The sequence below is a fragment of the Erithacus rubecula genome (assembly GCF_903797595.1).
Source record: "Erithacus rubecula genome assembly, chromosome: 14".
Lineage (NCBI taxonomy): Eukaryota > Metazoa > Chordata > Aves > Passeriformes > Muscicapidae > Erithacus > Erithacus rubecula.
The window spans coordinates 13,393,933-13,421,665 of NC_136666.1; the positions used below are offsets into that span (position 1 = coordinate 13,393,933).

General features: G+C 41.6%; 1 protein-coding gene across 4 annotated transcripts; it reads left to right on the top strand.

Annotated features, from left to right (window-relative positions):
* MAPK6 (mitogen-activated protein kinase 6) lies at nt 1-27,733 on the top strand. 4 transcript variants are annotated; one of them, XM_079318009.1, is made up of 6 exons: nt 1-203; nt 18,787-19,996; nt 20,619-20,763; nt 23,778-23,942; nt 24,563-24,764; nt 25,356-27,733. In XM_079318009.1, exons 2-6 carry the CDS (start codon nt 19,442-19,444, stop codon nt 26,452-26,454), a joined length of 2,166 nt encoding a protein of 721 aa, XP_079174135.1. In that variant the 5' UTR covers nt 1-203; nt 18,787-19,441; the 3' UTR covers nt 26,455-27,733. The 4 variants fall into 4 exon arrangements, with proteins under 4 accessions (XP_079174135.1, XP_079174136.1, XP_079174133.1 ...); XM_079318010.1 differs by lacking the exon at nt 1-203 and adding an exon at nt 13,546-13,744; XM_079318007.1 differs by lacking the exon at nt 1-203 and adding an exon at nt 13,873-14,030.

Genomic DNA, 27,733 nt, shown 5'->3' on the forward strand with positions numbered 1-27,733 from the left:
ACAGCAACATAACCTTCCCCCCTCATCGGAGCACAGCTATTCCTGACTCGTGTCTTCTGCTTGACCTTCTCACTTCTTCTGGATGACTTTTTAAAATTTACTTTGTTAGTTCTGGTGTGGTATCATTAGGATAATTATTTGTTCTGTTCTTTCTGCCTTAATATAAATGATACTGAGGAATTCAAAAGATAGCTGCAGTAATGGTAAGTTAAATGTCTGTGTGTATTCTCTCATGAGATATGTTTGTTTAGAGAGAAAGAAGTGTAAAGATGAATCTTCCTAACTAACACTTAGAAACATCTCTTTCTCTTTGCAAATTGCCAAAATAATAATATATTTTCTTTTCTAGAAATAAAAGAATTTCATATTAATCAGCTAGTGTTTCTAGATAATTCATAGGAATAGCTAACATTGTCCCTAGAAGTACTAACGTTGTCCTTAGAAGCCCTGATGCATTGCCTTCTCTGTAGATAAAGTATTTTAAGAAAAACTGCTAATAAAACCACGAGACAATTTTGTATAGACTGCTGAAAAGAAATGCTTGGCATTGAATAAAGAAGGGGAGGGAAAGATAAAACACCATCAGTTAGCTCAATACAATTGGAAATAGCAAGGTAAAGCATTCCTGGGCAGATTTGGAAATGTGAGTAGATATTAAGTTTTGTGGGTAAAGGTCCTCTCTGCTGAGCACCTTTTGCATGGTTCTTGTGTTTGTGCATGTGTGTGTGGTTTACAGATCCACAGGTTTTCTCATCCTTGAAAATGTCACTCCTTGGAGTACTCTGAAGTTGCAGAAGGGTGAAAATCAGGTTTATTGGATTGGCTTGTATTTAGCATGGGATGAAACTTTTTGCTCTTGTTGTTTAGGGAGAAAAAAAAAATGAATGTCCATATTTTCATTTGAAAGTTTTCATTTTAAAATTTTGTTTTAGTAAATCATTGTTTTTAAAGCCAAACAAAATACTTTCCATTTTAATGAAATATCATTTTATTGCTTTATTCAGGAGGGAGGTGTTAAGAGCTTGTAAATATAATAGGAAACCTAAATATCAATACAAATTTATAAGTTTATAAATGCATTTCTTTTCCCACTCATGATGAAATCAGTAGAAACTTTTTTTCCCCTATCAGCCTTACCAGTGACAAGAGAAAGGGAGGCAAGAGGGCTCTGCTTCCAGAGAGCTCTTCCCATTCAAAACTAGTGTCTAAGCCTGTGCCTGACAAGGGGTTGTGGAGAAGAAAGAATGAAAAAAGAGTATTGCAAACTGTGTTTCTAAGTCACTGACTGCTCTGATACAATGCTAAAAGTAGTGCTGTAACTTTTGAATACTTTTTCTACTGTTTTCTTCTGGACAAGTACCTAGTGTGAACAAAGAGCCTCATCCTGACTGTTTGCAAATCCTACTGCAGTCACCAAAAGTAAAACCATGAATTGAGACATGCTTAGTACCACCTACAGACCAGTATATTGTTGGGGATTTTTTTTCCTGCATATTCTGTACATTCTAAAGTTTGTTAAAGTTAGAAAAACTTTTGTTCACTCAGTTTACCATCCCCATCAGGGATGTCTTAATTCTCATGCATGTTACTGTCCTGCAAGTTATTTGGCAAAAATGCTGCTTTTATATAAAAAAAGCCTTGACAAACTTGTAGCATATGCCCCAGATAAAATCTCCTCTCAGACAGTTCCTTCAGATGATTATCTGCAGTGATTGCAAATGAACCTTGTAGCAAGCTCATAACAAGTGTCCTCGTGGATGGAAGAGAAACCTGCTGTCAGAACTACAAATAATTTACGTAACCCAATTTAAAGCTCTAACAAAATGTTCCCCGTTAAGAGGATTGTTATACTTAACGTGTGAGATGAAAATGCTTTCTGAAGGTCAGGAATGCACAGAAGATAGATTAGATCTCTTGAAAAGACAAAAAATAGGATTTTACAAGAAGTTTTTCTTCTGTCAGACTTTCAACTTGGCATTCTCAGAAACTTACATAAGCAGCTTTACTCCTGCAAATGCTGTGTTTGCTCTGCAGAGGGAGAGGAGCCTCAGAGCTTCAAGAAAAATACAACTGAAGGTAGATTGGGGACTCAGGTTATTTTTCAGTATATTTCAGTTAGATTCTCAGGTATATTTCACCACCAGCAGCATGAATAACAGCTTGTTTTAAAGAAGACAAGTGAGGCTTTGGGGAAGTATTTCCTGGATTCTGCCTGCCACCACAGATAGTGTGATGCTGGAGGGCTCCAGGCAGTCTGTGCTGCTGCTGCAGGTGAGCCAGTCCCTCCTGCAGCACTGGGTGTCCTGCAGGTGACAGTGGCATGGCACTGGGTGGCCTCCCCCATGTGCTGCAGCACTAACCCCTGCAGCAGGGCTGCTGGATCAGCTGCCTCTCCTCGGAGTCTCCTGCTCTCACCTGTCTGCTGCTGGGTGTCAGAGAGGTGGCACAGACTCTGCTGGGTGCCAGAGGGGTGGCACAGACTCTGCTGAGTGCCAGAGGGGTGGCACAGACTCTGCTGGGTGTCAGAGGGGTGGCACAGACTCTGCTGAGTGCCAGAGGGGTGGCACAGACTCTGCTGGGTGCCAGAGGGGTGGCACAGACTCTGCTGAGGCTGGACAGGGGCCTCTGAGAAGGGCATCACACCCAGGCAAGGTACCTGAGCAAGGAGTCCTGATCTCCTGGTGTTCAGTGACCTGGCTGCCTCTGCTCAGCTGGGAGTTGATGGAAAACTGTCAAACAGAGCCACAAAACCTGAATTTGACACACTGGAAAACAGCTCTATGAGGTCTAGTTTTTCTTAATAGGATTAAGGGAGTGCAGCACAACTTGGCATACTTTTTACATAAGATACAATGGAAAGAAAATGAAATTACAGCTTCTGTAACCATCAGAAAGCTGGGCTGATGTTGACATTTTTCTCATCCCCTGTATACAGTCACATGTAGTTTCTGTCCATGCCCCCAATCAGGCAAAATCTGAGGGCACTGACGGGGACATTCCCTCCTCAGAAACTCTTCTTCTCCTCCTTAATGCCTTCCTGTGCAGCAAGACTCTTTCACCACCACTTTCCTCGACAGCTAGAGGCTTTCCTGCCCGGGAATATGAGGAGAAGGCACCCTGGAGAGGTGAGGCAGCCCGTGCTAGCTGTCTGTGCATCTTCTGCAGGGGGAGAGGTGTGAATGTGCCCATTCCATGCAGGGAGAGGCAGCACCTGTGCTCCCACCACCAGCAGGGTGCCAGCACTTAGCACTTGCAGCCTCTTGGTGGCTCAGGAAGGTTCTTTTGATAGACCATCACTTTGCTGATGGCTAATTCTTTGGGTGGTAGATTTCCAAATCTGAACTTTGCTGGAATGTTTCGCTTATTTTCCAAGAACTGGGGCAAAGGAGACTACTGATTTTGCCCTACTTAAAAACAAGGAACCAAAAAAAAATAGTTTTAAAAAGACTTTTGCCTGTTTCAGAAGAGGAGAGCACTCTTGAAATCCAGAATCAAAAATGCATGTTTTATCTTTCTTGGTGCTCATGAACTGGAGACCTCGAGATTTGCAGACTAAGAGATCTGTTGGCAGATTAATTCCCATGCTGTGAGTCCTGGGTGTGCTCCAGCCCACACCACTCCTGAACAGAAATTTTCCTGTGACTGCATCCACAGGCTTCTACAGGCTATATTGGGATTGGGCACCTTAATTAAATTTAAGTGGACTGTTCTTATATTGCTTTTAGTGGCTCCTGCTGGCTCCAGCAGCTATCTGACTTGAGAAAGAAACAAGGACCAAATAGGTAGGAAACTTTTCAGAAAAAGGTTGGGAGAGAAGGCTTGTAAAATGAGATTTTAATTGGACAGGAGCAAAAAAATAGAAACCAGGAAATGGGAAGAGACTTGGAGAAACTAGAGGGGCTCCGACGGGGAGTGGAGAGACTGGCACAGAGGGTGAACAGACTCAGGGTATACAAGCTCAGCTACTTGGGAGATTGTGGTGCTGGGCAAAAACAGAACTGCTTGGACAAGCCTAGAATAACTTGTAAACTCAGAATCCAGGGCTTTCAGCATCTCAGTGTCAGGACCAAGGACTTTGAAAAGTGAGTTGAAAAGCTGAACAGTGGAATAAAGTACAAAACCCCTGCAAATTTTAGTTCTAGTAATGTTAAATCTGCTTATTGACCTTGTTCTTTTGTGACTCAGTTCAGAACAGGGAATGATAATATTCTGACATTCTTTCAGATTGTAGAAATTAATTTAATGGTTATTTGCAGAACCCTTAAACTCTGATGGTTCTGTCCTCAGACTGAGGCAATATGTGAAGAACAGCACATAGGGCAGTACACAGATTTTGGTTTTTTGTTGATATCCAGTTGCTGGTAATCAGGTGAGCACTGCCTTGTGCAATGAATGGAGAGCACTGAGCCCTTGTGAGGAGGAAAGGGAATATCTGCTCCTGCAGTAAAGCTGTATCAGAGCAGTTAGAGCTTGTTCTGATTACTGTGATTGTCATGCCACATGGAGCTCCCTTCCAAGGTCAGAGAAGTTTACTAGCTTTCATGAAGGCCCATATTCCCATGTTCTCCTGCTATCTGAAACATTTCAGCAATCAGAAAGACAAATCGTCTTGTTCCTCTGTGTGAAAAGGTTCAAAAGTTTCCATTACTGCCCTGCTGCTTCCCTTGATTTCAGCAGTCCAGCAGGTTCTTTGTTGATGTTTTTTAGTTGACAGCAGCCTGTTCAAGCCCTGCCTCTGACTCCCTGCTGCCTAGAAATGATTACATTGCTATTGTTTACTAACAAACGTCTTTGGACCTGGGATGATAAACACGGGCTACGGGGCAGTACTTTGATCGCAAATTGTACACATCGTCCTTGAAGCAATTTTACTACGAGCAATCAGTTGCCTTTAATTATTGAAACAGGGTTATTATCACAAACCATAACAATCTCACTTTACTCTCTACTTCAAGGAAGTATCTAGATAGTCCATGCATTTGTGGAAATACCAGCTTGGGTAGTCTGTGAGGAGAAAATAAACAGCTGACATCTAGAAACCTTTGTTGGGTTGAGGGGAAAATCACCACCTTGGTTTTGATGGATATTGTGCCATTTTGTGAAGTCTTTGTAAAGCATTTCTGACAGACAGGATTGGGAGTGTTAAGGTCTCCTTGGAGCTGCCCTTGGAGCAGGATGACTTGGGCAGTGGTAATAAGATTCCTAGTCCAGCCATGGCAGTATGGTTTAACTCTGAAGACAAGGGCAGGGTCTTCTGTCTACCCTGGATTTCTGGGTTATACCTTTTCCAACACAGAAATCAAGGGTAGACAGGCTGTCCTGGAAAAGTTAACAGCAAGAAAAAAGGGAGAGGCTTGTGGGCTGCAGCCTTACCCCTCTGGGCCACCATTTCAAGACACAGGAAGAGTTTGCTCAATCTTGCCTGGTGGCTAAGCTGGTTCTTGATTGCTTTGGGTGGCCAAGTAAGAGCTGCCACAGTGCAGCCTGGCCTTGCCACTCCCACTACTGAACACGAGTGAAAGGGTTTGTGCACCTAACCTCTGTGGTCATGGATGCAAGAGGGCACAGGGTCTGCCAGCTGTTTGTGAGCTGTCAGCTGGGGACATCAGATGACACACAGGAACCATGCAGCAGCTCTTGCTGTCACCAGGGCACTGCTGGAATAGATCATGGAGCACACGTGAACACTCTTATCGTGTTGGAGTCTGCTGAATTGCAGCAATCATGAGAACCAACTATTGCAATCAAAGCTGGTCCAAAGGTTGGAACTCATCTTCTTTGAGTCATCTTCATTGCTTTTTTGGGAGTGTCCTGATTAAACAATAAGAAGAAATATGAGATAATGGTTAGTAACTTTTTGTGTTTACTAAAATAGATTTATCAGGAATTGGTTTTATTTTAATTGAGGCTTAAATAGTTCTCTGGTGTTCCATAAAACAAAAAGAATGAGGGAGGAATATCTTTTTCTTTTAAAAAAATATAACTTTAGGGGCATGGGATATCTCTTAAGTTTTCATTTAGCAATTTCTTGACTGTTGAAATCTGCAGTTGAAAACTGTTTAAAGATATGCTGGAGATAAGAGAATGCTGACACACTTATAAGCAGAAGATTTCTCTACCTCTTTATCTTTCTTAATTTCAGCTCACTTGCAGGGTAAATCTTGCTATTTATATAATGAAAGAACCTGTAAGTATAACCCTTCAATAAAATATTTACCTCTATGAGATAACTTTCTGGGTTGAGAATTGCTTCTCAGTGCTTCCTCAGCACTGGGATGTCCAGTGGAGGTATTTCTGACAAGAATTAAAGTCATGAAGGTCAGTTGCACCAGCCAGCACTGGAGTTCTCATGGAGCTCTGCAAAGGCTGACAGCCTTGCCCACCTTCTGTCCTACTCTCCTCTCCTGCACACACTGTCTGTGTATGTGCTAGTACCCACTAACAAGTGGATTTGTTTTTCTGTCCTGCAATATGTACATGGACAAATGTTGGTCATTTGTCTAGCCCTTAACTGAAAAAGTTTGGGATTACCTAGTTTTCAGCACTATTGTACCTCTAAGGGAGGCAATAAATCTTACATTTCCAAAATAACAAACATTCAGCCAGATTTTATGTCTTTACTGGGAAAAAAAAAGAATTTGTTCTTCAGACTTACAGAAGTGTAGATCGTGGGTAAAAGGAGTTAGCATAAAAAATGTGTCATGTATTATTTATTCCTTTCCTAGGTAGGAGTGCTTCTAGGCTCTTCTATCTGTCAGAAGGACAGATAACTCAAAAATCCTGGGTAGAAACCATCCCCTCCTGAAAGTAGAATGCCTCCGAGCTACAGTTGTGAGAGGGATCAAATCTGCCGTTGTCTCTTGAAGTAAAACCTCAGCAGAAGTCCCAGGCAAGCCTGCTGATGCTGTCTGCACTGGGGGGTATGGGGGTGTGAGCTGAGCTGTGTGCCTGATGCTGGCAGTGCAGAAGGGAGGCTGGTCCACACCTGCTCTGAGGCACACACGATGCTCAGCTGTAATGTGGGAATGTAGGGGCCAAAATGCATCCCTCTCTGGACTGACTGACTGACTGAAAAAGAACCTGCTGGGGAGGTACACTATGTATTTCTCATTAATTTAGCCACCCTCCATGTGCAGCATGTTGTCCAGTCATCCATGGTGACAAAACATGGCAGGGAGAGGGCTGAGAGGTGCTTCCTGCTGTCAGCAAAAGGAGCCAGCTTGGTACTGGAGGTGAAAGTTGGAGTCACTGTGTTAAAGTTACACCTGTACAAAACTTTGTCATAAGATTAAAAATGCTGAGAGCTTGCCCCTATTCCAAATAAAGCTTTTATTTGGGGTTAAATTACTGTGCTTTATCTTCATGGGAGCTGATAGAAACAAAATGAGACAAGGAGTAAATGTTCCCTTCTGTATTGCTACTGCAAGGAGTAACAGAGAGTTCTTCAGACGAGATGAATAGACACAGCCTAACCTCTAGGCATCTGTTACTGGAGCCCATGTAAAGCATTTTGAGTTGGAAAAGACTTTGCTGAATCTAATGGGAAATGCCAGGGAAGGAAGATGATCCCAGTGTTTGGCACAAGTCAGAGCCTGGAGAATTTCCAGTGTGTGTGTTGGCATTTGTAGCATGTCAGGAGAGTGTCTTTTCTCCCAAGAGTAAAAGACAAAGCGAGTTCAGACAATTCTAAATAGTTATTCCTCTTCAAAGAAAAAATTAATTTTTTTGTTTCTCATTGTAGTGCAATTGCAAGCAAATGCTTTTTGCTTGAGTTGCAATAAGAGGTCTTGTGTTTCATAAGCCTAATACCCTTTGTAGTAAAGGATGCTTCTGTGCATTAATTTTTTCCCCCTGTGCAGTAGTCAATGGTGCAAAGTCCTTCTTTCCTCAGCACTTCAAACAGTTATCTTCTGTAGAGTGGCCTGAGATCTTGCATCATTTCCTGTCATCTATCCAAAGCTATTTATAACACGTCTGCTGATTCTGGCACATAAGCCAAACCCAGTTTTCATAAGAAAACAAATACTTTGGAAATGTAATCCCTCCCAGCAAGTGCCTCAAAACTGCTGAGAGAACCTGAAACAATCTTGAAAATCTTAATGAAGGCTAAGACACAAATGGTGTTGGGGACTATGGAGAACTGAATAGTCCCTTATGTTTTTTATGGAAATCTTTGGAAATAGATCTTGTGAGATGTGCTGAGAAAAAGTTACAGAGTATTAAGGGAGAGGAGGTGTTCCTAAAATATATTTGGGGGTTTTTTATTATATATTTAAAATATATATAAATATATTCTTTATATATATATATGTTGAAATTAAAACTTTGGGGGTTGTTGGCTGACAATACAACAAAAGTGGCTCAAGGTAGCTTTTGCAATGCTGAGTATTCGCCGTATAATTTGATGGTAGATTTGTCCCTACTTTTTGATATTTCTTAAATTTTCAATCTCTAGCTTCAGGAGGCTGACTGGGATAGGAGTCTGGCAGGGACAGTTGCAGTCATTATGTGAAGCAATGTGCTTCCAGTCAACCTGCTGCTTTTGATAAGTGCTATTTTGGGAATCCTGAAAAAGGGTGTTGGCCCCAGCCAAAGCACACCCTGAGCAGCAGAACTCCTATCAGCCTCCCACAGGCCTGCCCTGACCCTGCTGGCACTGCATGGCCCTTTATCTTTAGCCATCCAATGTGCTGCTTGCCTGTGAAACAGCTGCATCTGTGAGCTGGGGCACACTGGGGACCACTGTGTGTGGAGCAAATGGAATTCGAGGATGGCCTTTGCCTGAGCAGTCATAAAGGCACAGTTTCTTAAAGTGCCTCCCAAGGCAGTTCATATCATCTTCTTTTCACAATACCCATGTATTTGTACTGAGCTTTGCCCCCTGGAAATGTATTTCAAGAGGATTCTGTTGTGGATGAAAATGTTAGTGAATGTTAGTCCAATTTTTTCTTCTCTGTAAGTGACAAACTCTGCAGCACCAGCTGTATTTACAGTCACACCAGAGGCTTTATCTCTGTAATGCAATAGGAATCAAAATGCTACATGTAGGAAGGTTTACAGCTATAAGAATGAACAAGAACAGTTCTGCATAGCAATATGTGTATTTCTGCAATTAAATGAGATAATTCTACAAAAACACAGAATTTTTCTATATAAATCCATCATCAGGCCTTCACAACTTGCCCAAGAGCTGACATATTTTCCAGTAGGGATCCAAAATCAAATGTATTTTTTACTGAGAACATCCCAGTCCTGCTTCCAGGGCATCACTCCACCATAGTGTCCTCAAGGTATTACAGGTATTTAAATAGTATCTGCTGCCTTTCAACTTCAGCAGCACTTCAGCTGATGCAGTAACCAGAACAAAGGCCTCAGACAACTGTGCTATGGTGCCACTTGAGTTGGTAGATGTTCTCTCTAACCTCTTCTCCTGAGGCTCTCGAGGTGAGGATGAGAATGGTGCCTTGCTGAAGGTCTGAATGGGGAGGAACCATCACACACTGATTTTCTTGCACCTGAAGAGCTGAGACAAAAACATTTGGTGTTTATTGTTTCCACTTCATCCTGCCCTTTGCCTTGTTCCTCCTATAGAATATTTCTCAGCTGTAGATTCATCCACAGCCTGGCTCCAGCACACCTCCAGTGTCCCATGCTCAGAAGTTAGGAGGAGCTTGGGTCACTCAGAGCATCATAGTGTGAAAATGTTGGTACTAGTCATCCTTTAAAAAATGCAACTAACACACATATGGCCTTTAATTGCCTGCCTCACTAATTATTTTTTACATGTTTGCTATTCTGTGTGAGCTATCTCTGTGCAAGATAAACTAATGAGGAAATTATGAAAGGCTGAGAACCTGGGAGAGCTCCAGCCTTACACACAAAGGGCTAATGCTTCCAGTGATGACCTAGCTACAAGGCAAGTTTTCTAAGTTTTCCACTTCTCTCTTTGTTAACAAGGCTTTGCCAACTCCTGCTTTAGGCAGCTGCTCTGTCCCCTGAGCTGAGTGTTGTTTAAAACAAAAAAAAAGTAGGCAATGTAATTGCCAGACTTTATAAAACTGTGATTTTAAGCAGGGAACCTGCACACAGCCTGCTGTACCAAAGTGTCCTAGATTGCTGGTGATCTACCAAGGGGGAAGAATGACTTGTTCTGTTTCAAGTGTTTAATGACTTTTTGTCCTACAGAATTTCCAAAGTATGTCACATAACTCATTTACTTCTAGCTTCAAAGATTAACATCTTCTGTGACTTTCTTCTTCCACCTCCATTTGTCCTCTGTACTTTGCTGCCTCTGGTTTGAATTGATATCTGTTAATGGTCTGCTCTTTTCCAGTCTGTCTATTGTTTCACACAGGAATGCACATCTTGGGATAGGGTTTTTTCCCTTTATTCCAAGTCCTCGTTGTAGTTTTCTTTGCAGATCAGAATGTACATGGTAAAATTTTGCTCCAGCAAAATCAGGTCCATCCAAGTGAGCCCAAATGAGGTGATCTCATGTTATCTGTTCCCAGGGGGCTCTGCCTATCAGCAAGTAAACTTTAACTAAAAAGGGATCTTGACACAAATATTTGTTAAAAGTTTCTGAGATGGCAACTTCTGTGTGGTTATCTGATAATAATGTTGATTGGAATTATATTTTAAGATTTATTGGGAAAATGTTAAAGTCTGCTAATCCAGTGCGTGTTAGAAAAATATGTATGTGTTAAATGTAATGTGTCCATTATGGCAAGGTAATGTCTGACACTTCCAGGAAATGAAGGTGCCCAGGAAATAAGGCCACCTGAGCTATCAGGTTGCCAGTGGAACTCAAATTTATCTGGGATGTGCTGAACATCAGCATTATGAAACTAAGCTGGAAGAGCAAGTGATTTGTAAAGGTTTTGCTTAACACCTGCAGAGAACTAGGCTGATTGCAAAAGGCAGCAGTTAAAAGAGACCCAAACCATTAAAAAGCCCTGGGATCTGTACCAGGAGCACTAAATTGTATGTCAGGGCTCAGAGCATAGATAAGCAGGAATAAGCCAAGGAAGCCACAGAAACTGACTGTTTCTTGAACCTCTCCCCATCTCCTTTTAATAAGTAGATTTTTTCCCTTTAAACTCATACCTATTCACATGCAAAATTCATCTCAGATTTTGGTAAGAAATACAGTCAGTCCTTAACAATGTATCCTAGGACACATTTCCCTTCTTCTGGGAGGATGTGTAAGTCAAGCAGTGAAACTGAGACAAAAGCCTGGAGCTGCCAAGTTACCTTGGGCAACCTTTTCAAACCGTCTCCAAATCTTTCTTCCCTTGCCAATCATAATGGGTGTGGACACTTAAAAATACTTCATTCCCTTTTATGCCACAAGTAACAATTCACACACAGGACTGAAATATTACACTGGAATTTACTGTTTGATCTTTTTGAACTTGGATATAATAAATGAATCATTGCTGCAGTTCTAATTATTTTTTAATTGCTGGTCTTTATGACCTTTGAAATCCAGTTCTCTTCTTATTCTGCATTTCACTGACAGTTAATATCTTCCAGTGTTTTAGAATGGGTTGGTATCATCTAGCATATCATCTACGTGCTATGAAATTGCATTCTTGTGGGAAATGTAGAAAAAATTCATCACAGTAATTTAGAGCCTAATCCATAAGATATTAAAAATCTGAAAACAAGTTAGCAATTTGCTGGATTAGATAGTTATAAATTGCCATGGGACACACAATTCTGGGAAACTCTCGTGTACTGCAATTCAACAAATAGTGAGGCTGAAGACAAGTAACATTCCTGCACCATGCTCTTCCTTGTTGCAAGATTTTTCTGTAGACTGAAGGATCTCATTCACTAAATCCTATCATGAACTACAGTTCTAGAATGGGAGAAAAGAATATGGAGGGGGGAAAAAAAAGAATGGTGTTCATGACTTATTAATTAAGAGCCCAGAAATTGCTGGCACTTCTGGGCTATGGGAGATTAATGAGTGAGCGTGTGCTACCCAAGTGAGGAAGCTTGCTGCTTACTGCAAACCTCCTCTGTGCTTGATAAACTACTTTTCAAACAGTCTGGGCTGCTGCAGAGCAAACTCCATGGATGTGCAACTTCTCCACCTGACTGACACTGGGGATATTGGCAAACAGTCCCAATGGACACACATTATGGGCTCTCCAGGTGCTGTTCCAAGGATGTAATATAAATTTTTTCTTACTTCAGCACTCTTGAATCTGAGAATCAGCTTGCTGTTTTATTTCTTATAATGAAAAGATTTTGTATGTATGGAGGGGTTCTTTAATTAACTAAATAGCTCTGGATTTAGACATACAACCACTGCTGCTCCTGCCTTTTTTTAAACCCCAAATCTCTTCCTTTAATTCAAGTAAAAACTCCTCTGTGGCTTGGCTCTGGTTGCCGTCCTAACATCACCTCTTCCAAATATGCACTCCTGCAGATTTTTCTTTATGGAGTGTATTTAAATACAGGCCTTTTGGAGCAGCAGTGCTGCAATCTTCCAGCTCTGTTTTGCTGGGTGGGCAGAAGAACTGCAGCTTTGTTTCTGACTTTTCTGTGCTGTTGGCAGCATGGTGAGCTGCCTATCAATTAGCAAGCATTGTAATATAAAGTGTCAGTTTGGTTACTGACTCCTGTATGCGTGCTGTTAGCTCAGTGCTGCACTACCAAATGCTCAGGTCACCTCTCCTGGTAGTGGGGTCAATAGCAGAGCTAGCAGTGCATCTGACTAATTGAAACAGAGGATGTTTGGCTGCATAATTGAAGAGAGTTTAAAAGTTACTTTTAAAACTGTAGAAAAGCTGAGTAGGGAGATCCTTGGATGTTGATATATGACTTGTCTATTAAAAAAGAATATAGTTACATTATCTAAAAGTGCAAGGGTCAATTGGATGTCTCTGTCCAAATGGCAGCAGAGCAATAGAGCTCTATTGCATGTAACTTCTGTCCTAGTACTAGCTATAAATAACCTCTGTTTAACCAGCAAAAATGAATATTAATTTTTTTATCATGTTATGAGTAATCCAGCACTGGAAAGGCATATGAGGGACTGCAGTAGGAAAGCTGCACCCTGCCTTGTACCAGAACTGGATTAATAGAAGCATAAGACTCTTCTGACACCTAGGAGGCTTGGTGTCCTCGTGCTTCACCTTCCCAAAACTGCTGTATAGAAATCTCAGGGAGGAAAATGTAAAATTTTCATTATTTTTCTTTATTTTGCTGTATTAGTTGTGGTTTTAGGGACAAGCAGACTCTTAGTAACTCGTTTGAGGGAGATGCTATAGGAAGAGAGAAATCCTTTGTGGTATCTAGAGGTGACAGCAATGGCAAAGATTTGTGGGGAGAAGATTCAGATCCGCCATGCCACGAAGACTGCGGAACATGTGAGCCGAAGTGTCACCTTCGCAGAAGGGAACTGCCTCCGCTGCGCCCGCCTGTTGCCTTCCAACTGTTTTTGTTTCTGTGCCGTGAGGGACGTTTGGTGCGGGGCCAGTTGAACGGGGCGCAGGCGGGCGCACTCGGCCAGCGCCGGGACAGCGCTCGCTCGCTCGGCGGGGCCCGCTGGGCCTCCCGCTCCGCCGCTCTGCCTCCGCAGGGGCCCCCGCGCTCCTCCGGGGCACCGCTCCGCTCGCCGCCTCTCCGTGCCGTGCCTCTGACTCGGCCGCGCTCCGAGACTGCTGAACCGCTCGGGCCGGCCGGGCACAGCGGGAGCGCCGCGTCTCAGGCCGACAGGCGAGGCGGCGAGGTGAGCAGCGGACAGGGCGGGCTGCACGGCCGGCCGCACCGAGCACCCACACCGGGCGCTGCTGCCGGCCCGGCCCGCCCCCGGCCCCGAGGGCCGCCCGGGGCCGCCCCCGGCGGGCGGAGCCGCCGCCGCGCCGCCCCTCCCTGCCCTCCGCGCCGGGTTACATGGCGGCGGCTGCGGCAGCGGCAACTGCGGCGAGGCGGGCGGGCGCCGGGCGAGGGCCGGTGTTGGGGCCGCGGGGCTCGGCCGTGTGAGCAGCGCACCCCCGATGAGCCTGGGAAGGCCCGTGAGTGCGGGGGGCGCGGGGCGCGGGGGGTCTCGGCCGCCGCACGCGCGGGCCCGGCCCCGCCGCACAAAGGCGCTTTGTTCCCTGCATCCCGCCCGGCGGCGGGCAGCGGCGCCCCCGGCCCGGCCCGGCCCGTTCCGCCCCGCTCGCTCCGCCCGGGCCCGGCGCGGCCCCTCCGCACTGCGGCGGCCGAGCGGGGCGAGCGGGCGGGCGGGGGCGGCCGCGCGGGGGGCGCTGCCGGCGGCTGCGGCGCCGAGCCCGGGGCTCGGCCGTGCCGGGGGCGGCGGGCGCGGCTGAAGGGCGTTTGAAGGTAGGGCTGCTCCGGCGGGGCCCCGGGCCGGGCTGGCCCCGCGGCGCGGCGGGAGCGGGTCCCTCGGCGCGGGCGGGCGAGGCTGCTCGGCCCGGCGGCGGCGGGAGGAAGGATGTGCTCTGCCGGGGGGGCCCGGCCTCCGCCGCCCGCGGAAGTTTTGCTGCGCGGCTCTGCGAGCCGCAGACAGGGCACAGGTACCGCTCGCTCCCGCGCCCGGGCGCCCGCAGGCTCCGGGAACCGTATGCGGGAAAAGTGACTTATTGCTGTTAATAACTAGCTTGAAACACCCGACGGAAACGGCTTGAAGAGAGACTGCCCGAGTTTGGGGGTTTGGGGAGCAGGTAGCCTTGCCTAGCAGGCAGGATGCTCTCGCTTGGCGTCCCTAGGATTGTCTCTTTTTCTGGTAATTCAGTGCCGTTTGGGGTCAGCCTGACAATGGCTGTTAATTGTCTTGTGGAAAAAGAGACGGCGCTCGGCGTGTTGTCGTATGGCCACTGCTGTTGCCAGCAAGTTTCTTATATAGATACATACGTGTGTGTGTATATATAAAAATAATCTTGTCATAGCATTATGTGTTTATAAACCAGCTACAAATTCCGGAAAGTGGTGGCTTAAAATAGAGGTACATTTTGGTTTGGCAATTGTGTTCACACAATTACGTGTGCTCTACAGCTAAAACGGGAACTTTCATTTCAGCCCTCTGCTCAAGCTCACGTCTTGCTTGTGTGGTTGTTATCTCGAATTCACTCTTGACTGGTTACCTGTTCAGTGGAACAGCAGATGGTAGCAGGTCTGCAGAGGTGCTGCTGTGGTTGGCTGATGGTGGGCTTCTTCTTTATTATTATCTAAAGGGAGAGCCAAACCGTTTTTAAACGCAATACAAAAAACTACACTGGGTTCTTGTGTGTTTTTACAGGTCCTTCAGGAGATTTATAAACTAATAGTAACATTTGCTTACTGCCAGCACTGAGTTCCCTAAACAGTGTGGGGAGCAAGTAGGAGGCTTTAGAAAGCAGCAGTTTCATGAGTTGGACGATGACTCACTCTGCCTACTGACTGCAACGTGGCTGATCTAAAAAAAAGTTCTCTGTGCCCCGTATTTTTTTAGTCAAAAGGATAGTACTTATCAGGTTGTATAATATGTCATTAGTCATTCTCAGTCTTTCTCCTGTGAGTAATAATTTGATCATTATACGGTCAGCATAATCAAATTATCTGGTATCTTTCAGTCGTATTTGTATTTCTGACAAAGTAAACATCTCGTACCTGGCTGTTTCGGTGTACATCCTGTTTCCTGAAAGCTGTGATAAATCCACGTGCAGGAGCTGAGCGTGGTTTGAAGGGGCTGCTTGCGCAATGCTGGAGCCGGTCAAGTGTGATGATCATCACCAGGGGTGATTTCAAAGCTCTTCTGTGGGTCACTGCTGCCACCTTCTCCCAAGAACTGAACCATTTTAAAACCACAGTTGTCAGCCACTTAAGAAACCGGTATCTTTGTGTTTGCCTCTTTAAACTTTGTGTGAAGAAGTAAAAGTATCACTTATAAAAAACCTGGTAGTCATGGCAAGGTGGCAGCCTAGATGAAAATGTCAGTGCCTACGTCAATAGCCTGTTCAGCAGAAATTGGGATGATAAACCCCCCCTTTTTTATACAATAGTCCATTATATGTTTCAAGTGGGTACAACATGGGATTAAGTAATTTGTTCACAGATAGGAAGTCTGGAGGAGGATCAGGTCAAATGAAGGCTGCACTGGGTTGGTTGCTTATGTTGTCAGCGTTTGTTTTCCTGGCTAAAGCAGTGTGATTCTGGAGATCATTGCATGCTCTCAAAGATCATAATCAGTGGACACCAGTGAAAGGATAAGTATAAACTGATAATAAAAAATGCATCATTTCAGAGGTACAGAATGAAAATATTAGGGCTTCTACTTCAGGAAGCAAGTGGGCCATAGTTCCCATTCTCCCTGGAGCAGTCCTTTCATTGCTGCATTCACTCGTGGCAGTAGGGGGTAAGATCTGAGTTATGGCAAGGAGATGGTGGATCTTAATCTTTGCTGCTGATGGGCATCGTTTTGAATCTGTTCCTGGGCTGTTTAATGGAATTTGCTAAAAGAGAGGTTCCAGATGTGTCATGCAGCTGGTGCAGTTTCGGTATTGCTGCATGTTGAAGACATCAGCAGTGTGAAACAATAAGCCTAATTATGAGGCAGAATACAACTGGTTGTAGATGGTCCTAAGAATGTAAAATACAGGGTAATTACCCTGCTTAATGCAGGGTAATTGAACAGAGGCTTTGGACCTCGAGTTAATGTGAAATGTTGGTATTGGTACAAAAATTAATTTCTGCAGCAACTGGGGGGGGTGTGGGAATGAAAGGTGAATGGGGTGGTGTGAACTGTTGTACAGGCAGCAGCTCAAGAATGAGTGAATCTGAAAGTAGTACATGTGACTGAGAAAATACTTTCAAGTTTAAAAATTTAAAAACAGGAGTCCACACATCTGGGTTTTATAATTGTGAACAAGAGGTGGATAGTTGCTGATGCTGTTCTCTATAGGATGAATTTAAATTTTGTTCTTTAAATAAATTAATGGGTATTTTAAAAGGAGTCCTTGCTCTAATGTCTTAATATTGGTTAAAATTTAAGATAGTTTGGGGAAAAGTAGTAGTGCTACCTCATTGTGTTTGTACTGAGGCTGTAAAAACCCTTGTAAAACACTGTTTAAAATTAGGACTCTTGCACAGGCACGGAGAAAGAAATCTTAAGGCAACCTTAAGTTCCATGTGCTGAGTAGAGAAAACTCTGAAGATCACCCTTGTGGCAGGGTATACCTTATCAGTAGAGGGCAACTCAATGCTCTTCAGTTCAGTAAAATTACATTTGGTGATCTTTATTTAAAGAGAAAAAACTGAGCAGAGGATGACATGTGTTTCCTTCTTCCCTGTGTTTGTCATGTTCTGTCACGTACCTGGGGCAGGTGGTGTGTGGCAGGAGTGAGCCAGAGCTTTGGGGCTGTGTCTTGATGCCAATCAGGCTTGAGCTGAAGGAAGGGTAATATTTTAATGTGTTGAAATAGTCTTGTTTCTCATTGCCAGTGTGTCTTTCTTTCAGTGTTTTTTTCTTTTTCTCTATATAATTCTGATTACTTTAGTGAATTGAGGCCATTATTTAAAATATGTTAATAACTTGTCAGCTGCTCTTGCTGCTCTGTTAGGAGTGAGGAGACTTGTTTTGCTTGCTCCCAGTTTTCCCACTGAAAGGCTAGCACTGTTTTAAAGGAAAACATTCATATAATTAATTCTGAAGTGTTGGGATAATGTGGAGACCTTTGCATTTAGATAGAGAGCTGAGGGAAGAGCTGAAATATGTTGATCTAAGATTGAACAGGAGGCACTTAGTGGTTTGATGTGACCTATACATGTTGGGGAAGAACATTCATGTGACTTGTACTGGAATTGCCCAAAGCTTACCACTCTGTGTAGCATACACCTCTGACTCTTCCCTTCGTGGCAGTTTTGAGCTTTTAAAAGAAGTGAGGATTTTGTACAAAAGTGCACCATGTGGTCTTTATGATGCATTCTGCTGTTCCTGACGGGAGCTTATTGAGAAAATTGCTAGTTCGGTTTTTCATAAACAGTAGGTGAATTCATCACACTATTAAAAAATAAATGATGTCTGAAAGAGCCCATATGTTAGGGGAAATGGTTGTCGAATATATCAGTTACCCTGTAAAATGTGCTTGCTGCTAGTTTTTCTTTGTAATCTAGGTTAGATAAGTGTAGAAATAATTGAAAAAACAATAATATTTGACTGATATGTAGGAATTACCCCTATGATTCCTGTAACAATGAGTCTGTAGAGGCAAAGTTATTATTTGAGATGTTGGTAAACTTTATCCAAAATCACAAGGATTAAAGCTTTATAAGTGGCATTGGATGTGTGCTGTAGATTCAGTAAATATGGAGAGTGTACAAGCCTTATCCTTTTCATGTGACCAGAACCTCCTTACCTCTTATTATGGTGAAATAGTTAAACCTGATTTTGTCTTCAGATGAAAGTTTAGTGAAAAGAATTATTCCAGAATTTGCTGACAGATGCTACGGATACTTTTGCTTCTGGCTTGTCTCTTAACAGCTCTATTGGTGAATTACCAAGTTTGCTTTGTTAGTCCCTTTATTAAGACTCAGGAGGATTTTTTGTTGTGTGCCATAAATTCAATAGATTACATCAAAAACGTTCACTATATGTGTTTTAGAAATAGTGGTTGATCATTATTGCTTTCCTCCACAAGTGTGAAAATTACATATAATTTCTAGTTAGTTTGGCTTTTTTGATGGTTTGTTATTTTTGTAACTGGACAGTAAATAGGACAACTCAGTGAGTTGGGGGAGGAGGAAACCTTTTTTATTTGCTGAGGTACTGATGTATTTTTCTCTGCTTTTCAGGTTGCCACGGAGTAAAATGGATGGTAGCTTTGATTGTGATTGTGGTGAGCTGGAGCCACCTGATCATTAACAGAAGGCATCTTTTGTAAATCAAGAGCTGCCAGTTTCCCATTTAATTAGACTGTAAACAAAGAAGAGAAGAAGGAGGAAGAAGGAAAAAAAAAAATAGTGCTTACCAGCACCATAGAATGACGCTGCTCAGGACCAGTCCAACACTGAATGTATCTGCACTGTGAGGAGGAGGATGTTAATAGAAGCCTATTATGTGCATATTTATTCACATTTTTGTTAAATGTTAACCAGATTAGCACAGTAGAGCTGAGTGCATAGTATGTCATTTCATTCCGTTTGAGTTTCTTGTGAGTATTTTCTTTAATGTCTGCAGAAATGCTGCACCTTTCTTGAACTATGAATGCTGCAATCTTTCTATCTTATGCTCGGTTTGAGTTCTAGAGCTTACAGGCTCTAAATTCAAGGGGACACAACAGGCCTGGCTGGCTCACAATGAAATGAGAGTGTCAAGAAACCATCTTGCAGTCAAAGCCAAGTGTTTCTTCTCCCTTTCTCTAAGACCTTTCCTTCAGATACCAGTGGAAGTGTCTCCGTGTGTTTACAGAAGCTTAGTAGTTTGAGGAAAAACGTAAAGAATTTTAAAATGGCAGAAAAATTTGAAAGTCTCATGAACATTCATGGTTTTGATCTGGGCTCTCGATATATGGACTTAAAACCACTGGGCTGTGGTGGAAATGGCTTAGTTTTTTCTGCTGTCGATAATGACTGTGACAAAAGAGTAGCTGTCAAGAAAATTGTCCTTACAGATCCCCAGAGTGTTAAACATGCTCTACGTGAGATCAAAATTATTAGAAGACTTGACCACGATAACATTGTCAAAGTATTTGAAATTCTTGGTCCCAGTGGAAGCCAGTTAACAGATGATGTGGGCTCCCTGACAGAATTGAACTGTGTTTACATTGTCCAGGAATACATGGAGACAGATCTGGCTAATTTGCTAGAGCAAGGCCCTTTACTGGAAGATCATGCCAGACTTTTCATGTACCAGCTGCTACGTGGGCTCAAGTATATTCACTCTGCAAATGTTCTGCATAGAGATCTCAAACCAGCTAATCTTTTCATTAATACTGAAGACTTGGTGCTGAAGATTGGTGACTTTGGTCTTGCAAGAATCATGGATCCTCATTATTCCCACAAGGTATGCAGAGAGTGGGAATACCTTAAGTGATATGTTGACTACTGTGCCTTCTTAAAATAGCATCTTTCTCCCTTTTGCTCAGGTAGATAGGCTGTGGAAGGCCTCCTCAGCATGGTTTGTCTCAGATAGGACTACTGCAAGCATAAAGCATTTTTTTGTTTTGTTTTGCTTTTACTAAATTAGTTCAGAAAAGCAAAGGTTTTAACAGTGAAGACAGAACCTGAGAATATTTAGTTGCATTTAATTGTAGAAGCCTTATTATAAATAATGCATTCATAGTGCAAGTATGGCTGCTTTGGGGAGTTGGTTTAGAGATACTGCCCTCCTGGTCTAGATGTTTCACAAGAGCATTCAGGATCATCTCTGCATTTATTTGGCATCTGGGAATGAGAAAGTTTTGCTGCAGCACCTCGTTTGACTAATAAATAGTGTCATTGTTCTATATGGTTGCTGTTCACTTATAAAGATATTTGTAAAGGTAGAAAGAAATTTTAGTAAAATGCACACAATATAATCCCTGGGACTTTGAGACTGTAAAAATCTTGTTAGTAATGCAATAAAAATAAGTAATTAAAAAACATAAGTCTTTAAATCTAATTAATTTTTCAATTAATTTCATTAGGGCCATCTTTCTGAAGGATTGGTTACTAAATGGTACAGATCGCCCCGGCTTCTGCTTTCTCCTAACAACTACACTAAAGCCATTGACATGTGGGCTGCAGGTTGCATCTTTGCTGAAATGCTGACTGGGAAAACCCTCTTTGCAGGTGGGTAGAATAAAATCAGTCTGTATATTCATAAAAGGAGTGCTACTGCTTAATTATCTTCCTCAGGAAAGATTGGTTCTCGTGGCTGACAATCAGTAGTGTTGACTATCAGGATATACTATATTATTATGCACTTATAGAAACTAAAAATTGATGCATATGTAAAGCAGAAGACATTTCAATTTTGTTGCTTGTATTGGTGTGTATTTAGATAAATATCACAATTTAATGTAGAAGTCATACATGGTAAATCTGTCTGTAATTATGTTAACCTAAATTTCTTGGTTGCCTAAGAAGTGTTCTATTACATACATGAATTGGTGTATCCAGGGAGTATTTGAAGATTATGCATACCCTGAGTATCTTATGCATAAAGATTTTTTTTAATGTAGTCAACCTAATCATTTCTTGCTTCTCTATATTTTAAATTATGGGGCCCCAGGGGCATAGATTTAAAGGTGTAAAATTTAGTGCAATACAGGAAGGAAATGTGCAACCTTCAACTGGTTCAGGTAAGATGGGAAGCAATGCTCTGGTCTCACTGGGTGCACCTGTATTAGAGCTTTGGTTAGGATCAGAAGCAAATTTGTGGAGCCCATCTCTTGATGGCCATCCTGTTGCTGACTTAGCTCAGACACAAACTAGAGCATTTTAGATGAAATGAAACCATCATTTGCACTGTAGGAGATCACCACCTGCTGACAAGCACTTGCTCCATGGGAGCAGATGAGTAAACTGGTGAAATACCTCTGAAACACTTATTTTGTGCACCCTGGGGCTTCAGCAGCAGCTGCCTTGTTCAGACTCACTCTTGGATTTGCTCCTGTTGGCCTGAATTATGGGAATAATGCAGATAAAACCTCAGAGAGCTAAGCTTGCATTTCAAAGTTCACATTCTTTTAGACACACATGGACTGAAAGCACACCTCTGCAGTCATTCTTTGCTTTGTATGAAAAAGCAAGGGAATTGAGAACTTCTTCCTATTAAGTAGTTAATGGAGAACTGTCACTTGAAAACATTATTTGGTATAAATCAGTGATTGATACATGCAGAGGCTTCTTTTAACATGCAGTGAGTTTTTCACTCTTTGAGTTACTAACTACTGGAGTAATGTCCCCAGAGTATTAAATTCTTGGCTGATACAAGATTTATTAGGCTCCCATTGCATCAAGAACTTCTGCTGGCAAATAATGGGAGAAAGTCTGCATATTTCATCATTCAGCATAGATTGATCTGAACTGCCAGCATTTTGGCTTTTTTTTCTTTGAGTAGCATTGGTATTTGTCACAATTTTTTATTGGCCTAGTATCTGTGCAGGGAGTTAGAATTTTGTTTAAAAGCCTGGTCTTAGTTACCAAAATCCTAAATTTGTAGCTTTATTTATATGCCTTAATTGCATTGAGTAGATACTGAGAAAAGCATTTTAGATATAGATGTGCCCCTATGAAAATTTAGCTCAGCCACTCTTTTCTAATCTAAAGAAAAGTGGATTTCTTCACATCACGTTTGGAAAGGGAAGATGGTTGGAGATATAATTATTCTGCCCTGAGACTATGAGTAAAGTTCTATTGCAGAATTGTTCAGAGGGAGTGATTTGGTTAATTGCAACTTCCTGTCTGCTTCTGAACTATCCCTTAGGAATCCTGCTGTTCAAAAAGCTGATGAGAATGGGAAGGAAGAATGCAGATTAATATTGCAGAATACCTGGAACAAATGAAGGAAGGGAGGTTGAGGCAGAAGAATTCAGTAGCTTTTCCAAACAACTTGTCTACTTTGTTCTAAATGAATGTTTTGCAATGGTTATTTTGCTGATAGTGGACAGAAAGCTGATTAATTTTTAGGATGGTACTAATTACACAGTAGAATCTGTTTTCCAGCAAATTACAAGCAATATGACATCTGATAGATCATTAAGTAATTTGTTGTAGTCTGAAGTAGAACAAAACATCTTTCAGTCCAGTAAAGAAGATAATATGAGGCAGTACTGATTAATTTGGGGAACTCTGTCAGATTTTCTGCAGTGACTTTGCCTCAGCTTTTCAAGTCACCTGGCAGGTGTGTGATGGGATGTCCAATGCAGTCTGCTGTGCTGTGCAGGCACTGATGTGAGGTGACAGTGTGGAGGTTTGGAGATGGTGCAGTCTCTTGCTGGCCCCATTTATTTTTATATTTATTGTCAGATACATCAGTATTGCTTGTGATTGCCCAGATCTGCTTGGTGAAGGAAACAAACACTGGCATGCAAATAATCCTGTATAATTTTGTCTACTTGTTGAATCTCTAGGTTCTGACATCCTTCTTATACCTGAACAACAAGCTGAAGTTGGCAAGTTGTACTTCTTAGTACTGAATGTAGATGATGTTCATTAGTCAAAATTGACCTGCTGTGTAGGCCCTTATTGTTTTTAGCCAGGGAAACTTCAGGTAGTGCTAAAAGAGTACTATAATTTCAATCATAATAGAGTACTTCTTTCAAAAGGAATATCACTATGTAACTGATGGGTGAATTTTGTCTTGCACTTGACACTTAATGCAGGATTTTAGATTAGAATAATAATACAAATGGTTGTGGCCTGCAAAATGTCTTTCTGAGCTAAACTAATACTGTTTTTACTAATAAGGGACATCTAATTGCAGGTGAGGTCAAATACTGGATTAATTAGGTGGATCAGTTGTAAGGGGAGGATTGCAGTATATAGTGTGTAATAAAAAGGGTATTGCTGTAGAGTACTTCATCCATGGTGAAAACACCCTTAAAAAAAGCTTAAGGTTAGGCCTCTTTATCTGTGAGTAGCAGCTCTGTAATTCTTCATATGCCACAGCATTTCTTGAGAGCTCTTCAGATTTATTATCATTTAAATTCAGAACTTCAGCCTTTCCTCTGTTGCAGGAGATTATAATCTTTTACTGGAAATAGCTGCTCAGAACACAAAATTTTGACATGCCTTTCATATCCAGGGATCAGAAATGTTTGGAGTTGAAATGGCAGCTTGTCTTTTCTTTTGATGCTCAGGTGCTCATGAGCTTGAACAGATGCAGTTGATTCTAGAATCAATTCCTGTTGTACATGAGGAGGACCGTCAGGAGCTTCTCAATGTAATTCCAGTTTACATTAGAAACGATATGACTGAGCCACACAAACCTTTAACTCAGTTGCTTCCAGGCATCAGTCCTGAAGGTAAGTAATGAAAAGAAAAACTGGATTCAATGTTTTGATGTTTTAAAATTGTCAAATAGTGTGCAGCTTTGAGGTGCAGGTGTGTGATTGTTCAAAGCGAGTTTCTGCTAGAAGAATTTGTGTTCTCTGAAGAAGGATTGTGTTCTGCTATAATAAAAAAAAAAAATACTTCCATAATGGCTGCTTGGTTATCTTTAGAGTAGAATTGTGATTCTCTGCTGGACCTATTTGCACTGGAATTGCTCTGTTTTGGGACATTGGCCTTTTAAATGCAAGGAAACATTGGAATGGAGTCAGTATAGAAGGACTGTCTTTCAAATGTTTTTGAAAGAGAGTCCCCCAGCTAAAGTAACAGCACTGTTTCCTGGCAGCCATTGGTGGGTACTGATTCAGCTTGAAGCTTTCTATCTCTTGCTATTTTTTTATGCTTTTAATTAAATTGACTTCTCTCTCTTTGTGATGGCTACGAGATGCATATTTGGCACTGTACTGTCAGTAGCTGATACTTCACAGGCAGCTACTTTGAAACAACTAGAGGGCTCTAGAGCAAAGCACTCCACCTTCATGTTAAGTTCTAAATGTCAGAAATTTCCCATTTAATGGTAGTTTATATTCTGCAGCACTGGACTTTCTGGAGCAAATTTTGACATTCAGTCCCATGGATCGATTGACAGCAGAAGAAGCTTTGTCCCATCCTTACATGAGCATTTATTCCTTTCCAACGGATGAGCCTATTTCAAGTCATCCTTTTCACATTGAAGATGAGGTTGATGATATTCTGCTAATGGATGAGAGTCACAGCCACATTTATAATTGGGAAAGGTAAATTTACCACTTTCTGTGATGACATAACTGGATGGTTTTGTGCTTGAAGTGACATTGCTTCACGGGCATTATTTCCTTGTCTGTTTATTCTTTCTTCTTTAGTTGACCTGAGAATAAAATTTTCCCTTATAGCATTATTGTTAGATTTATAATCCATTAGATGTGACTTGGACATGCTGATGGCTTCCTGAGTTGCACTTAGGACTCTAGAATCTAAAGTTAATATTCCCATTATTTTTTTTCTTCTCTAAAAATAAACTTTGCTTAAGGAGAGTTTTAATTATGATTGTCTTGTCTAATGCTTAGTGCATATTATAGTAAAGAGATTTCACAGTAGTCATCTTAAGTCAATTAAACACACTTTAGAAGGAGTTCTGTAAATGGAGTGAGCTATTGTACATAATTATCTTCTTTCTGCCAGATTAAATAAAAAACCTGGAAGAGATACCCAGTTGGATTAAGGAAGAACTTTGTGTTTAATTGTCATTATTTTGCAAGGGGATTTCTAAACTTAGCTCTCTCTGTCTTGGGAGCTAGAAGACTTTTTTTTTTTTTTTTAGCTGCTAACACTTAGGAATTGTTTTACAGATACCATGAAAGTCAGTTTTCAGACCATGACTGGCCTATCCATAATAACTATGAAGCTGATGAAGTTCAGCGTGATCCAAGGGCTCTTTCTGATGTCACTGATGAAGAAGAAGTGCAAGTGGATCCTCGCAAATATTTGGATGGAGATCGAGAAAAGTACCTGGAGGATCCTGCCTTTGACACCCACTTCTCTACAGAGCCTTGCTGGCAGTACTCAGATCACCACGAAAACAAGTATTGTGATCTGGAATGTAGTCACACTTGTAATTACAAAATGAGGTCATCTTCATACCTAGATAATTTAGTTTGGCGAGACAGTGAAGTTAACCATTACTATGAGCCCAAGCTTATTATAGATCTTTCAAACTGGAAGGAACAAAGCAAAGAAAAGTCTGACAAGAAAGGCAAGTCTAAATGTGAAAAGAATGGGTTGGTGAAAGCTCAGATAGCACTTGAGGAAGCATCACAGCAACTTGTTGAAAAAGAAAGGGAGAAGAATCAGGGATTTGACTTTGATTCTTTTATAGCAGAAACCATCCAGCTTAGTTTACAACATGAGTCTACTGATGTTGATAAATTAAATGACTTGAACAGTTCAGTGTCTCAGATAGAGCTGAAAGGAATAATATCGAAGTCGGTAAGCAGAGAGAAGCAGGAGAAAGGAATGGCCAATTTGGCCCAGTTAGAGGCTCTGTACCAAACCTCTTGGGACAGCCAGTTTGTCAGTGGTGGGGAGGGGTGCTTCCTCATAGACCAGTTCTGTTGCGAAGTAAGGAAAGATGAACAAGTTGAAAAAGAAAATACTTACACCAGTTACTTGGACAAGTTTTTTAGTAAGAAAGAAGATGCTGAAATGCTAGAACCTGAGCCAGTAGAAGAGGGGAAGCTTGGGGAGAAGGAAAGAGAAGAGAGCTTTCTCAGTAACAGTGGGGAGCTGCTCTTCAACAAGCAGCTGGAGGCTATAGGTATCCCTCAGTTTCACAGCCCTGTTGGCTCGCCTCTCAAGTCCATCCAGGCCACACTAACGCCTTCTGCTATGAAATCATCTCCCCAGATTCCCCACAAAACCTACAGCAGCATTCTGAAACATCTAAACTAAAACACTCAGCAGACATTTCTTTTATATTCATGAGATGTGTTTGTCTTTTTTTATTACTAGTGTAAGTAATTTTTTTACTTGAATCAGATGGTGTAATTTTGGTATGGATTTCATTAGTTTTCTGTTTACCATTGTTTTTACAATCCAGAATTACTTTCTATACATGAGTTAGTTTTGTTTTTAAACTGGCATGTCGTTTGCACACAAAATTAAAGAATAGAGCAAAATAATGCAAAATGCAGGAGGTAACAAAAAAATGCACTAAACCAAGTAAAAAAAAAAAAAAACATTCTCTCAGTAAAACAGTGTCCATGTTTTGCAGAAAAAGAACCTTGCCTTGAAATTTACACAGTGAGACTGTACATAATTGCATGAGAATATCTATTTTTCCCAAGACATTTTTTTCATTCATGCGTATTTTCGAGTTTTTCATACTCTACACATTTCTTAGACACATGATACCAGCAGCAACTGAAATGAATGCAGAATTTGGTACGCATGTGTTATCTACCTCAAGGTAACAGCAGTATGTGGCAAAACATTAACCACCCATAGTGCTTCTCATTATGCACTTCTATTTAGCCAGCATTATTGTAGTAGCTATTCCTATTGAAAATCATTCAATATTTATAAATGTTCTGGTATGCATTCTTTATAGTGAAGTGTTAATATGCAGCACTTTTATTTATTTTAGCAAATAAGTATATTTCTGTAATTATAGAAAGTCAATTTTTGAGTTACTTTTCAGATAAAAGTTTTTGTTTAGCACTATGGTTTTATTGCCTACATAGCTGGATATGTATTAACATCGGCTTATTCTGAGGCTATCCAATACATTGTTAATTTTATTTTTTAGTTTTCATTTCAAGTAAAGCACTCACTGTGTATAGGAACTTGTAATTGGAGGTGCTTGATCTCTACAAAAGAAATTAGGAATTGCTTTATTATCAAACGCTCCTAGAAGTCTTAATTGTGTTCATTTTTTTAAAATTTTGTAATGTTAGTTGTGTGCATGGAAATAATTAAGGTACAACATTACTGTAGGTTAAAGTTCTATATGGTGAGACATTTTGTTTTTACTGTATGTTTTTACTGAATGATTCCTGTCCCACTCCCAGCCCCCCTCAAAAGCAAGCATGAATAAAATTAGGTTAAATATAGCATGTAGCATCTCGGTCTTTTAAAAATTTGTTTTACCTTCTGATTTTTTGAAATACTGGATGTATCATTGGCTCCCCTGTTTAAAACTTAAAACAAATAAAAACATGGCCAGCAAAAA